The sequence below is a fragment of the Prinia subflava genome, chromosome 9 (genome assembly GCF_021018805.1).
Source record: "Prinia subflava isolate CZ2003 ecotype Zambia chromosome 9, Cam_Psub_1.2, whole genome shotgun sequence".
NCBI classification, from domain to species: Eukaryota; Metazoa; Chordata; class Aves; order Passeriformes; family Cisticolidae; genus Prinia; species Prinia subflava.
The window spans coordinates 34,821,987-34,836,156 of record NC_086255.1 but is presented as its reverse complement, the minus strand read 5'-3'; the positions used below and the strand labels follow the sequence as shown (position 1 = coordinate 34,836,156).

The following is a 14,170-nucleotide window of genomic DNA, read 5'->3' as shown; positions in this document are numbered from 1 at the left end:
GCTGGCCACACTGAAGGGGGCAGGGGTTCTGTGCCAGTTAGCAAATTCTGGGTTACTGGGACTCTTGAGAATTTGCTCTTCCAGACCCTTCCTTTTTAAGCTTTTTAAGGCAAAAAAGCTTTGATTCTCTTGCCAAGTACAATACAGAAGAAAAAGAGATAATGACTATAAATAGCACAAAACAGAATTGCCTGGCAAAAGTCATAGAGCACAATATTAATATGTAAGATATGTTCATTTTCTGCCCTGTGATATAATTGTCTCTAGCTGAAGCCATTGTTGGAACAAGAGCAAACTGGCAAGGTAAGGTGCAAGCCTTTTGCTGTGCCGTGCATGTAAGTGAAGTGTCAGCTTATCTGCATAAGTGAATGCAATTCCTGTCACTCTGCACACTGCAAATGTTACCCCATTATTTTGTCCCTTAAGAGGCACCAATTTAATTAACAGAAGGAAATGTCTGTTTCCTGTTTAATCACTCCTAATTAAGACTTAGTGACTCCTCACCATTTGGACTTGGGCAGCTTGGAGCCTGGCAATGCAAGCAGCATTACTCACAGTATTGGACTGGACTGTGAAAGACCAAATAGTGAGCAAGGAATTTTTAATGAATGAAAATACCTAAACTGCAGTGAATGGAGAATGAGAAGGTGATGATCCACATCTCTTCCTCTCTTTTTCTGTATAGGACCTCCTCTAACCTCCATAATGGGGGGCTGACTAGAGAGAAGGCACTGGAGCTTGGGGATGGACAGTGAGAAGGGCAGACTACAAGAGTGTGTGGCCTGAAGTCCAAAAGCCACTAAACAAGGGGAGCAGTGAGAAGAGCTGTCAGCTGGCAGGTCCACAAAGCTGCCAGCTGCCCCAGGGACAGTGGCTAATTCACCTCCACTAATGCTACAGCCAGGGATGAACTGGGGGTAAGAAACCTTCCAGAACGGGGTGAGGGGCTGAGCACTGCTGCAGGGCTGACACAGGGCACACTGATCAAAAACAGCTGAAGAGGATTGAGCTTTATGGATTTCAGCCGAGTTTTTCACATGTATAATGCTCTTTATTGTCACAGAACAAGTGCCAAAGTGAGCTTTGCTGGCAGCCAGCAGCACCTCCTCCAGTGCAGGTCGTCGTGTAGGTGGGAACACACTCTGCTGCTGAGAGACACAGATGCCCTTGTGCCATGGCACTGCCACCCACTGCTCCATGGTGCCATCCAAGGTTAACCTGGAATGCCAGTTCAGGATTCTTTCAGTTGCTCCACCACAGCATCATCCAGAACCGGTAAGACAGGGACTGTGGCTGCACTGTTTCAAGGACACAGTTCTTTCTTTTGCAGATCTGCAAATATTACATCCTCTGCTTTCCGTCCCTCTCTTTCTCTCAATTGGTTTTCAGGCTTTAAGAGAGGCTGGTTTGGGTTATTTTTTAATGAACCACTACTCTTTGTGAGAAGGGCTTTTCCTTGAAGGTGATTTAAATCCAAGGTCCTTGTGCACAGTTTTAATAGTTGGAGAAGAGAGGGGTGGGGTTGATGTCAGGGCCACCTCAAAACAGTGCTTTTATGTCTGGATTTCACCAGCTGGTACTCATTTTGTTTTCCTTTTGTTTCTCAAAGTGCATTTGTCACTGTGGAAGTTGGTCCTGACCCATCTGAATGTGGAAATGTGTCATTTCTCCCAGGAGAGGAGCCTCCCTCCTCAGTTTTTCTGCTGCTGTTGGCAGCCTGTCCCAGCTCCTGAAGGAGAGGGAAGGGACTGTGAGGAGGCAGTGCCAGCCAGGGGAGGGGTGGATGCCCGAGGACCAGGGAGGTCACTCTGGCACACACCTGTACTTGGGTGCAGGTGGGAGCAAACAGTGGAGGAAACTGGCAGGATGATTATTTCCTAAGGCTCTTTCTGGTCCATTCCTTTTCCTGTAGCAGGTCTTCACTAACCAGAGGATGGGTGCAGTTGCAGGTATTTGGAGACTCACGCGTTTTTTACTTAAAGCGCAATAGAACCTTTACTATCTGCAAGAGCAGGGCCTTTTTTTTTTTTTTTTTCTTAATCATCTTGCTGTCTCCTTTTCTGATTCTCATTCAGGGACTATCAGCACGGGGGAGAATATAAAATATAATCCTATTTCAGCTACAGTTCTGGCTCTTGTATTTTCTGATGGACTTCTAATACTGTCTTGTGGGGAGGGAGAAGGTGGGAAGGGGGAGAAGAACGCCTCTGCTCTCTCACACAGAACTTGTCACTTTTTTCAGGCCCAGCTAACCTAGGAATTGGATCAATTTCTAAAACCCCAATATCCACTTTCAAAGCTAGAACTTGCTCCAGCTTTTAAAAAAAGCAATTCAATAACCAGCCATTTTATACCACTAGTGCATTTCTCTCCCTCCCGACTGAGTCATTTATCTGTACAACATAAATACCACTACTCTTCTAAAATTGAAGCAATTAAAACATAAATAGTTAAATTAATACAAAAAGCCATCACTGGTTGTTTGGGCTGCAGTTTCACATAACCAAAATTTTAACTGCATGGAGTCAGTTGAGCACAGTCAGTCACGAATGGCGTCCCCTTGCCAAGACAGAGACCAAGGAGACTTTTATTCAATTTTCTAGAAATTTTTCATAATCACTGACACCAACCAACTCGTCTCCACTGTCTTTAAAAGGCTTGGAGTGAGGGCACAGGTTTCTTGACACTGGCTGGCAATTTGGCTCTTTTCTGTGTAGCACCCTGTTATTAAAAATGACACAGTCCTTGTTGGAGCATTTTCTAAGACTATTTAAGAGTAGCAACCTTGCAGCATCTCACGTTGATTGCACAGAACACCCCCAAAGGCATTCAGGCCTCTAAGCGTGTTCTTCATTTCCACTGACTCAAACTAAGCACCTGCCTAACTGTGTTTATTGGACTAGAAGAGAATGAAGCATTTCTCTGAATAAGCAGTTGTCTTTCTCAAGCTTCTCAATGCACACAGGATGAGTTCTCACCCTTCTTCATTGAAGGAGGGTTAGGAGCTATAGTCATCTCTTCAGGATTATCAATGAAGATAAATTTGGGGTTTCACTTTTAAAACTTAAATTTTTTGCACCAGGCGGATTATGCACTGTTGACAGGAGTGACACACAAAAAAAAAAAGGTAAAGAAAACAATGTGAGTATTCTACAGCACGAGGCAGAAATAGCAAGAACCAAACTTGGTTCCAACATTTGGCTTTACTATAACGCATACTGGTCACAGAACTGCTTGTGAAAAGAAACCAGGTAAGGAAAAGAAAACTGTTAATGTGCAGCCCAAGCAAAAATCATTGGTTTCAGAAATTATACATTCAATTAAAATTAATTAATTGTATGTTCCAGAGTTTCAAACGTGGTGTCTAAATTACCTTTTGAATAGCCAGCACAAGTATCCTACAGAAATGAGTGTTTCAAATCTCACTTCAGCAACAAAGGCTTCATTTTTGATTACTGTAGTTTTTGATTACTGTAGTTTTAGTGAGAGATAAATAGGCAGAGGAAGGCTGAGAGAGAGGCAGGAAAGGATACGTACAAATATGTGCAGAGATAGGGCTAGGCAGGCACAGGGAGGCTGACACAGGTAGAGACAGGTGCGGATAGGTACACACAGACATGGACAGGTAGAGAGAGAGACTGGCAGGGATGGATGAAGAGGGGACAGATTTTGACAGGTAGAGATAGATATTGACAGGTAAAAGACAAACAGTTTTGACAGGGAGAGGTATTGACAGGGACACACAGATATTGACATATAGAGACAGGTACAGACAGATCCTGACAGATTCTCTTGGATTCCAACAGATTCTGTTAGAATCTGACAGACTCTGTAAGATTTTAGCTGATTCTGACACATTTTGACAAATTCTCTTCGAATCCGACAGGTTCTGACAGAGATATTGGCAATGATGGAGACAGATCTTCGACAGAGATTTTGTCAGCTATAAACAGGTACAGAGAGGGAGATAGATAGATAGATAGATATAGATACAAGGACAGAGAGTGATCAGTACTGACAAGTGGAGTGAGTGTAGGTGGACAGAAACACAAGTATAAATAACCAGTGATAGGTACAGCTATATAGGTGAAGATGTGTATAGAGGGAGAGGTGTAGATAGGAATCTATAGACAGAGAGGTTTAGAGAGGTAAAGCTAAATATTGACCAGTATGGATAGGTACTGACAGGCATGGGCAGGTACAGGTAAGTATTAGCAGGGACAGACAGGCAGAGATCAGTATGGTTTGCTAGAGCCATATAGAGATAACTATAGGGAGCTGTAGATGGCATTGACAGAGACAGGTCTACAGAGAAGAACAGACAGCTATAGACAGAGATGGGCAATCTGAGACAGATGTAGGTGGATAAAGGTAGAGACAGGTATAGATTAATACAAATAGGTACACACAGAGGTAGGGAGGTGAGAGACAGGTATAGGTAAGTAGAGAACCATACAGACAGCTATAGAGCAGGATACACAAAGAGATGAGTACAGACAGCCAGGGACAGGTATAGACAGAGACACAGGCACTACTGCACACGGATTGCAGGCAGCATGACCACGTACGGGCGCCCTATACCGCACACGGGGAGCGTTCCTGGACGCCCTATACCGTATGTGGGAGGCACTCCTGGATGCACTGTACCGCACACGGGAAGCGTTCCTGGACGCACTGTACCGCACACGGGAAGCGTTCCTGGGCGCTGGCACCGCACACGGGAAGCGTTCCTGGGCGCTGGCACCGCACACGGGAAGCGTTCCTGGGCGCTGGCACCGCACACGGGAAGCGTTCCTGGGCGCCCTATACCGTATGCGGGAAGCGTTCCTGGGCGCTGGCACCGCACACGGGAAGCGTTCCTGGGCGCCCTATACCGTATGCGGGAAGCGTTCCTGGGCGCTGGCACCGCACACGGGGAGCGCTCCCGGGCGCCCTATACCGTATGCGGGAAGCATTCCCAGGCAGTACCCCACACGGGAGGCATTCGTGGGTGCTGGCACCACTCACGGCCCACATGCCCACATACTTGCAGCAGTACTGCACACGGAGCACAGCATTCATGGCTGGGCACACAGAGGAGTCTTTACTCCATGCCAATTGCAACCATCCCCACATACAGGGCATTATCACACGTGATGGCGGGAATCAGAACAGGCCACTGCTGCACACGGATCGTGGGAGGCATCCCCTTACCCTTCCTCTCATTTATTTCTGCAGCCCTGTCGAATGCCCTGCAGCATTTTCTCCTGGCCTAGAACTCCACCCCTGGAGTGTTTTTATTGTGTTCAGACACACAGATGAGCATATTCCATGTGTGTAAGCCAATGCACCAGCATTTTCAAGTGGGTTACAGTTCTTCAAACTACTTCAGAATAACAGTGATAACACAATGTGAGAATTTAAAAAGAAAAGGTGATTGTTATTCCTTTAAAGCCAGAAGTCTTACACTTCACTGTTGCAGATTCTTGCTGTTAAGTGGGTGTTAGGAAAGAAAACAGGATCTGGAGTGACAGTGGAACATGCTGCAGGCTTGAAAAGTATCAAGGAGAAAAGCCCAACTCAAATGTAACATGTAGTCTCGACTAACAGAGTACTTGATGCCATTTCTACACTTACTGCAGACATGACGAGCTCCCCACCGAGATTCTGGATTTCAGCTTTAACCTGGCTGCAGATCTTGAGCTGATGGGAGTATAGCTTGATCTGTTCTAGGTACGCCAGTAAATCCTGTTTGCACGACTGGTCTGGGCACTGAAAAGAACAATAAATAAAGCATTTCAGTAACTGCTGATTCCAAATGATGTATCAGGAATCGTTAAATTTCACTGAGGAGTATTCCAGTTGCAGACTACTGGAGCCTGGCTTTTTACTGCAAATGTATCAGGCTGCTTCATTCCTCTTGGGAAGCTTTTTAATGCTACACTTGGAAGCCCAGATTAAGATTAAAATTCCCCATAAGCAATCTGTATTTAACATTGCTGTGCTTGCCTTAGCAGGATTTCTAAACACATCCTTTAGTGTATGGAGTAATTACTTCAATTCCTAAGATGATCTCTAAGGCAATACCTCCATTAACAATGATCAGGGGAATCCAAACAGATTTTGTGACCACACATGCACAGACATTAACACCTATATATTATGTTTTATCTTGAAATATGATCTATGGGGTTTTTTTGTGTTCCATCCAGAGGGTATTGAACCCAATCTGCAGATCTTCTCCAGTATTAGGAACAGCAAAATTAAAATGTCTTATGGAAAACTCACTGAATTCAATATTTTTAACTAAACAGATTTCTATTACAGAAATAAAAATAGAATCTTTCTAACCTAATTTTTTCCCAAAATCCATGGAGTACTTGGAGCCCAGAGTTGCTCTGTGAGTACCAGGCCAGCCACGAAAGGCTGGGTATGAATTTGTTCTAAGGCTGATTTTCATTGCTCTGGCAGAATAAAGGGATCTTAAGGGGAACTGTGAGCCCCTATAGTGCTCCCACAGCTGGAAGGAGTAAGAGTGATAAATCAGCACGAGATGCATGCAGGTTTGCAGACGTGGTTTTGGCCCAGGTGTGGTACTTACATGATAAATACAACCCCTTCCTTTCGACAGGAAACGCTGCTCAGCTTTGCATACTAAAAAAGCAGAGATACAGCCCCACCAACTGCACATTGCCAACAATCATCTGGGTTTTACTGAATTGTGGTCAATGGATTGAAATCTAAAACTCACCAGGAGTCAGAAAAAGCACCAATTGTACTTAACTCCAAAATATTTCAGCTCCTGACTTAGCTGAAGCAATAGTAGGCGTTCAAAGGGCTGGTGCAACAATGCTGTTCTTCATGGCTGTGCAATGTTTGGGTATGCAAGTGCATGCATTAGACTTAGCAAAAGGGAACAGAAGGCAAGGAAGGTCAGAGTGTACAATTTTAATTACTGGGACTTAACATCAGTCCTTACCTCATGTTCTGCTACATCCATTATTGATTCCTGTATTTGGGCACAATTTACAACAAAACCAGAGCACTTCTTTGACATGTTCTCTTTCTATGTGTGATGTTTTCAAAATGCTAGCACATTATGGAAAACTGCCCTAAAGTATGTCTTTATTTCTCCCTTATTAGGCATTGCTTTAAGGACTGCCCAAATCAGTATTTATATAATGGTACTTCAGTGTTTAGAAAGCTGGAATACTCACTATCTAATTAATTTAGTTAATAAAAAATTCAAGTACAATACAATGCAATCCCTTAGAGCACCAGAACTCATAATACCAAGATGGTGTGTATTTGTGGAATGAGATTCGTCCCCCTTCAATTTTTTCCTTTCCTTAGTTACACTTTGATTTTATCCCTCTGGCCAGAAAGACTCAAGAGAAAGGTGTATAGGGTGCCAGTACAGTGCCTCATGCCTTCAAACAATGACAATACCAATTACAGAAGTTCAGAGACCAGAATGATTATTATACAGTGCTCTTTTATATAATAATAGTGTCAGGCTAGTCACAGGTACTGTCTCCCCTACACAGCATTACAGAAGAAACGTGTACCATTTTAGGAACGCTACAGATGATACACATCAAAGGCCACAAAACTGCACTCAAGAACAAGACCTTGAGGTTCTCTGGAAACACTTTCAGTGCCAGCAGCATTCAAAAAGAGAAAATGCAGGGCACTGGATAAGAAAATTCTTCTGAAATGTAATTATGCAACTGTGGCATATCCACAGCTTCACCACCCGAGCAGATACAGCACATCTTTCCCCTGCACTGGCCACACCAAGGTCCAGATGGAAGGAGGAAGATTGTAAAAAATCCTGGTATTCTTCTTCCATTACAGAGCCAAGGGGTCATTAAAAGTGACTCCCAAGAGTGCAAAACAAAGGAAATGGTTTTTAACACTGGGTTGTTAAATTGCAAAAATCTTTGTTACAAAATGGTTCTATTACAATCTTACATAGGTAAAATAAGTTACTGGAGAAATGAAAGGAAGAATATCAAGGACTATTTCACATGCCAAATGTATCAAAAACACGTTTGGTAATGTAAATGCTGGCAGGGCTGCTGGAGGCTGGAGGCACCGTGATGTCCCGAGCTGTGCCAGTGTTCAGTGTTGACTCCTGGCAGCAGCTGGGAACAGTATCTGTGCCTGAGGAGGGCCACAGCACTGCAGCGAAGGGCAGGCCCGCCAGGGCCCCGCCTGCACACTCACGGTGCAGGGAATGGCCTGCACTGCACTGCAGAACATCAAACCTCACACCTTGGAGCACGTCCCACCAGCCATCAGCAGGTGTGAGCAACAAATGTGGGTGGGGAGGACACTGCATAAGGGATCTTCCACTACTGCTCAGAGACAGCTGGTACAAGCAGCCCTTGCTCACCAGCAAAAGCAACACTAGGCTGCAACAGAAGGACAATCAATAAATTCTGAGTTTCATCATCCCACAGGCAACTGACGGTTACCAGTTTATTGCTGCACATCAGTAACTGCAGAGCCCATCAGATTCTGAGAGGTTTTTCCCCACACATCCTCCGGGCAGGGACTGTTGCTAACAAGGGCTTTCTGTAAGAACAGCATCAGAACTGACCTGCATCCCAAAGATGCACTGGTATTTTACCCAACAGAATATCCACCGGAACATCCAAACAATCTGACAAACTAAAAGGATGCAGTGATTAAAACCAGACTGAAACCAGCATTCACCATCCAAGTGAAAAAGCCACTGACACCGCAGCTGCACAGGGGGTGTTAATGAACAATGCACAGGAGCTTCTGACTGCAGACCACTCTGGGTTTGGTCTGCTCTCACTTCATCTGTTTGCTAACAAAGGCCAAAGCATTTCTCTACAGAATCCAAATCTGTCTTCAGGGGGTCAATACTGGGGATAATCACCCACCACCTCCTATAAATGTGTGCTGTGCACAGACAGGAGGTAGCTTTGCTCTTCCACCAGGGGGGCTCCCATCACCAAAAGGGATTATTTACATGGAGCTTTCCTGACCACCGTAATTAGCTCTGACAAACAGCAGTCTAAATGACCCCAGCCAGGGCCTGACTGGGATCCTAATAGGTGCAAACCAACTGCAGCACAAAGGAGTCTCTTAATACAGACCTCACTCTTGAGCACATTTCATCAAACTGGGGTGATGTACTGCCTTTGTTATCTTAGGGCTTCCAGGTCACATTAAATAGCAGTCTTCTGACAGAAGGAACAAAGAACAAAAATCTTCTGACAAAAGGAAACGTTTCCTGATAATGAATTTCTAGTGAACCTATGCACTTGTGACTTATGTGCATAGGTTGCTGTTGATGCTGTAACTGTGATTATTCTCACCGTTGTTACTCTGAGCCATCCTAGAAGTGCTTGTGACTATGGACTGAAGTACAGCTGAGTTCTGCAAATTGTACCACTGTCTTAGGGCGCAATGCAAGATGTAACCAAAAGCATGTATTATTACCATCTGCTAGAACCAGGTGGGGCAGTGTTCCTTGTCTCTTCCACACCCATCCTCCCTCCAGGGGATATCTGCTTTTCATGGGCCCTTAAGGCTCACCACAAGACTGATACAACTACATCATCCCACTGGGAGAGGCTCCACCCAAGGGAGGAGCCCAGCATTCCCACCTGGATAAAACCTGAGATTCAGAACACCAGCACAGCCTGTGTGCACTGGATTTTGCAAAGGAGGACTGGACCCATCTCACCACCACTGGACCTTCAGAGGAAAACAACACCCTTCATTGCCTCCCCAGAACCACATCCTCACATGCTCTCTCTAGTCCCTTCACTCTTCTATTTTCATATTCAGTGCTTGCTTTTCTACCTGTCTAGGTAGCAACACCAGTCTGTTAGTGGTTGTCACATGTCTCCCTGAATTCCAGATACCAAAGAATTCCTATTTTGCATCTATACGATTGTGATCAGATCAAAACCACTCCAGAAGGACTGGATCCACAATTCTAATTAGACTGCTACCACCACCCTGACCAACAGGATGTCAGGTTGTATTCTGATTCTGTCAGTGTTTTTTGCACTACTGCATTTTTAGTTTAATTTTCCTAGTAAAGAACTGTTACTCCTATTCCCGTATCTTTGCCTGAGAGCCTGTTAATTTCAAAATTATAATTCAGAGCGAGAGGGTTTATATGTTCTATTTTCAGGAAGGCTCCTACCTTCCTTAGCAGACACCTGTCTTTCCAAATCAAGACAACCACACTGTATCCTGTCCCTTCAAACACAGCAACAGGGAGCTATAAAAATCATACAAATCCTTTTTTTCCACCTCATAGAAATTCTACATAATTTAGTTGTTAATAAAACATGTGAAATACTCCACTAGAAAGTGTGAATGCTGCTCAGGAAGGCACTACTGGCATTCATGTTCTCTGGGCACCAAATTCCTGATGGGCTTAGCCAGTTTGGAACAAATTCAGAGAACAGTTATCTGGTAGCCCAGAGGAATGTAAAGTTTGTTTTATTTTAAGACCCCGGGAGTGCAGGGCATAGGAAACCTGGCAAAATAACAGCTGAGAAAAGGAATTTGAAAATACCTTTGAGATTAAAAAAAAAAACCACAATGAGAAAAGAGCTTTCTAAGTTAAAGAATAACTTGGCACAGCCAAAAAACATTACAGAAGTTAAAAGACCTCTAGCCATGCAAGGAATGAGAGGATCGTACTAAGAGTATCTGTAATAGGAGAAATAAATCAAGATGCTCTTTTTTACCAAGTTTGACACCTACCTAGCAACACTTGCAATTGTGTTCACCATAACTGGAAGGGCTGCCTTGGTTCAGCTTTTGATCTGTGTTTGGGTTTTTCTCGTTTTACTGTATATAATGTAATATAAAACTGCATCTAAAATCCAAGCAACGCCTGTAAGTAAGGAGTGTCCCTCAGATGCACAGAACAAATCCAGGGGTCAGGTGGCTCCCAGGTGTCAGCTCTGAGCCAGGACAAAGGCAAAGAGTTGGAGTCAATTCAGTAAAAGGGTTACAATAACCTGAATGATATCACATTTCCCAGCAGCTCTGAGGGGACACACAAATTACCACCATTAATAGTTCATGAATACTTTTTCCTCAGACTAATTTGTTCATGTTTCTAGTCTTGCTGTAGTAACACAGCTGAAGTCTTTCTTTCCTAAAAGAAATATTTCAGTGAGAGTGGATTTCCTGTCCTAAAACCAGCAGGAATTTGTGATACTTACTCATCTTTGGCTTTGCTATCTCATCATTTTCTGCAGTGTATCAGTGACAGGTTTGAATTTTAACCTGTGATAGGTAAAATCTTGGAAGGAGCTGTTGTCAGTGCTGGAAGAATGTGTGTCAAGATCAGGAGTTCTTTCCACAAATCTGATCACAACTGTATAGATGCAAAATGGGAATTCTTTGGTATCTGGAATTCAGGGAGACACGTGACAACCACTAACAGACTGGTGTTGCTTCCTAGACAGTAGAAAAGCAAGCACTGAAAATGAAAATAAAAGAGTGAAGGGACTAGAGAGGTGAACATGTGAGCATGTGAAAGCAGTGACTGTCCTGTGCTGCCCTGCACCTGAAAGGCAGCCACAAAGGAGGAATCACTTCAGGAGAGACACCTGCACAGTGCCATTTCCTGCATCCCTCTGCTGGTGTCCTACAGCCCTCAAGAGGGCCGGCCCGCCCAGTGAGGAGGTGCAGGTGTGCTCTCACCTGCAGCTCCCCGGGGCAGGCTGCTCAGTTACCCTGTCCTGCTGGGTGTTCAGAGGAGGTCAAGCCTTCTGATATAGGAATCAAACAGCAATAAAGCACACCTTCGAACTCTCACACTTTGCATTTCATGGTGATAAATAACTCATAACAGTGACTGAAAATAACTATAAACATAAATAAAAATTAAGTGGAAAACAAAAAATCACCTTCAAGCTGCAAATTTGCAGAGGCCAAAACAGCCAGTGTTAGGGGTAGGGGGCAGAGAAGGAAGGTACAGCAAAAGCATGGATTCTGTAACTCTGCAGAGGGTGGAGAACAAACCATTCTGGAGCCAGACAAGTCTGTCCTTACTAAGCTGAGACCAAGCCCCTGCCCAGAGCAGCAGAGGTCTGTGCCAGTGCCACCATCCTGTGTTCACAGATCTCACCGTGAGCAGCTGGCGCTGCTGCTGGCTGATCCAGCCAGGTCAGCCAGGGAGGATGGGCCTGTGGTGCCTGCACAGCTGGCCTGGCTTTGCCTGCAGAGCGCTCGTGCTCTCCGCAGTGTCTGGCCCTGTGCTGTGCTGGATTCAGTACGGGAAGGAAGCCAGTACACGAGGACGTTCCAGTGTCCCACCTCCTGCCAGTGAGCGGTGCACAAGCGCTGGGGCCAGCACAGGTGACCCAAGTGGCCAAAGGCTATTCCACACCAGCTCCATGGAGTGTCATGGCCAGTATGGGGGACTCACCTGGAAGGGGGTGACTGCTGTTCAGGGACAGGATGGGCATCACGGAGCACATGCTGGGGAATTGTGCTGGGCATCACTTCTTTCTCTCTGGTCTCAGTCCTCTCTCCCCCTCTCTTTCAGCATCAATATTACTACTACTACTACTACTACTACTACTACTACTACTACTATATTTTAAATTATTAAACTTTTTTATAAAAACCCATGAGGTTTCCTTTTTTTTCCAATTCCAGAAGTAGGTGATCGAGCAGCTGCATTGTACTTAATTGCCAGCTGGGGTTAAACCAGGACAACAGCTTTTTATACAACTATTTATATATTAACATACACCTTAATATGTTAATGATTTTATATATATATATATTAAAGCAGCCACGAATATATATATTGTAAGTGCGTGTGTATATGTACATGTTCCCATATACAGTGTGTCTGAAATGTTGCATTCATAGCTTAAGGGAGCTCACAGATGTTCACACACGTGTACAAATGCAGTGCAGATCAGTGTGTGTGCCCAGATCCATTTCAGAGTGTACACAAACAGACACTGATCCGAAGGGAGAAGAGAGTCCACAGGAGTTCAGACAGGATCTGTGCCAGCAGTGCCCCAGAAGCGCTCCAAAGGCTCCAGGGCACGCCTGTAGCACACCCAGAGGTGTCGGGCTGCGTGGCTGGCAGGGCAGGGTTCTGCGTGCCCCTGGGGACTGACCTGGTCGGCGATGAGCCGCGCCAGCGTGTCCATGCGCGAGCCCGACTCCGAGATCGTTTTGGCGGCGTTGATGACATCGGACGTGTGCTTCAGCGGGCCTCGCCCCCTGCACAGGACACAGACACCAGAATAAACCACAGCCTGCAAACCAGGGGCACAGCTACTCCATTAAACAAAGCAACTGATCCAGACACAAATGACAGTAATTAAATCCCCCCTCCAGCTGTTTTCATGTGCCACAAATTTGCTTTGGCATCAAAGGGATGAAGAAGTTCCAGAAAGATATCACAGTTTCTTCATATTGAAAGTACAACCCATGCCAAATTCTGATTTTTAAGATATTTCTTGGGCAGTTTGCTATTCCCAGAGTTGTATGAAGTTCCTTTCCCTTCCATGAGTTTTCTAGTAGTATGTTCCAAGGAAGTTAAGTTCTGTGCATTCTGAGAGTCATCATCGATATCTGGTCAAAAAATATTGGAGTTGGTTTGGTTGGGGTTTTTTAAATGTAATTGGTGCACCGAAGCACAAGAAGAGATGTATGAACAGGGCTGCAAATCAGCTTACACACGCTACTCAGAACACACATGTGGCATAGCGGAAAAATATTCCCCAAACAATTACAGAATTTCTTCAGAATTTCAGCCAAATTCTTGTGAACAGTCTGCCAAAAAGTTAGAATCTTCCTCTTTATGCCCCCCTCCCAAGCCCAAAAAGCTGCTTTAATTACAGGAGAATGTTTCTAAGAACTAAGAAGTAAAATGTGAATACTTAAGGCAGGAAGTATGACCACCCTTCTCTTCACATTTGCTTGAGTGTCAGCCTCTTTAATGCTGAAACACTTCACCTAAACTAAAATCAACACTTAATTTTACTTCATGCATGTATAAAAGTGAGCAATGCTGCTGAACTCTGCTTTGCCTTCCAACATCTTTGACAGGAATACTTCTAGTTTACTGTGTATTTAATTTCTGAAGGCCCCAAATCAATTTACAAGTTCTGCACTGGACAAAGGAAATAGACAGCACGAAAAAAATTATTGTAAC

At 44.5% G+C, this 14,170-nt stretch overlaps 1 protein-coding gene and 1 long non-coding RNA gene across 3 annotated transcripts in view; one reads left to right on the top strand and one right to left on the bottom strand.

The window, feature by feature from the left end:
* The window catches only part of LOC134555061 (uncharacterized), a 110,362-nt gene extending 106,401 nt beyond the window's left edge, over window positions 1-3,961 (top strand). The window contains exons 7-8 of the long non-coding RNA XR_010081365.1: window positions 686-917; window positions 1,064-3,961. This is a non-coding gene — a long non-coding RNA (uncharacterized LOC134555061). The remainder of the gene's footprint in view (window positions 1-685; window positions 918-1,063) is intronic.
* CTNNA3 (catenin alpha 3) overlaps window positions 1-14,170 on the bottom strand; it is a 419,849-nt gene that overhangs the window by 11,901 nt on the left and 393,778 nt on the right. For both annotated transcript variants that reach the window (XM_063406388.1, XM_063406390.1), the window contains 2 exons: window positions 13,128-13,233; window positions 5,617-5,751 (listed from right to left, as the gene is read on the bottom strand). In XM_063406388.1, coding sequence (XP_063262458.1) covers window positions 5,617-5,751; window positions 13,128-13,233 — 241 coding nt within the window. The remainder of the gene's footprint in view (window positions 1-5,616; window positions 5,752-13,127; window positions 13,234-14,170) is intronic.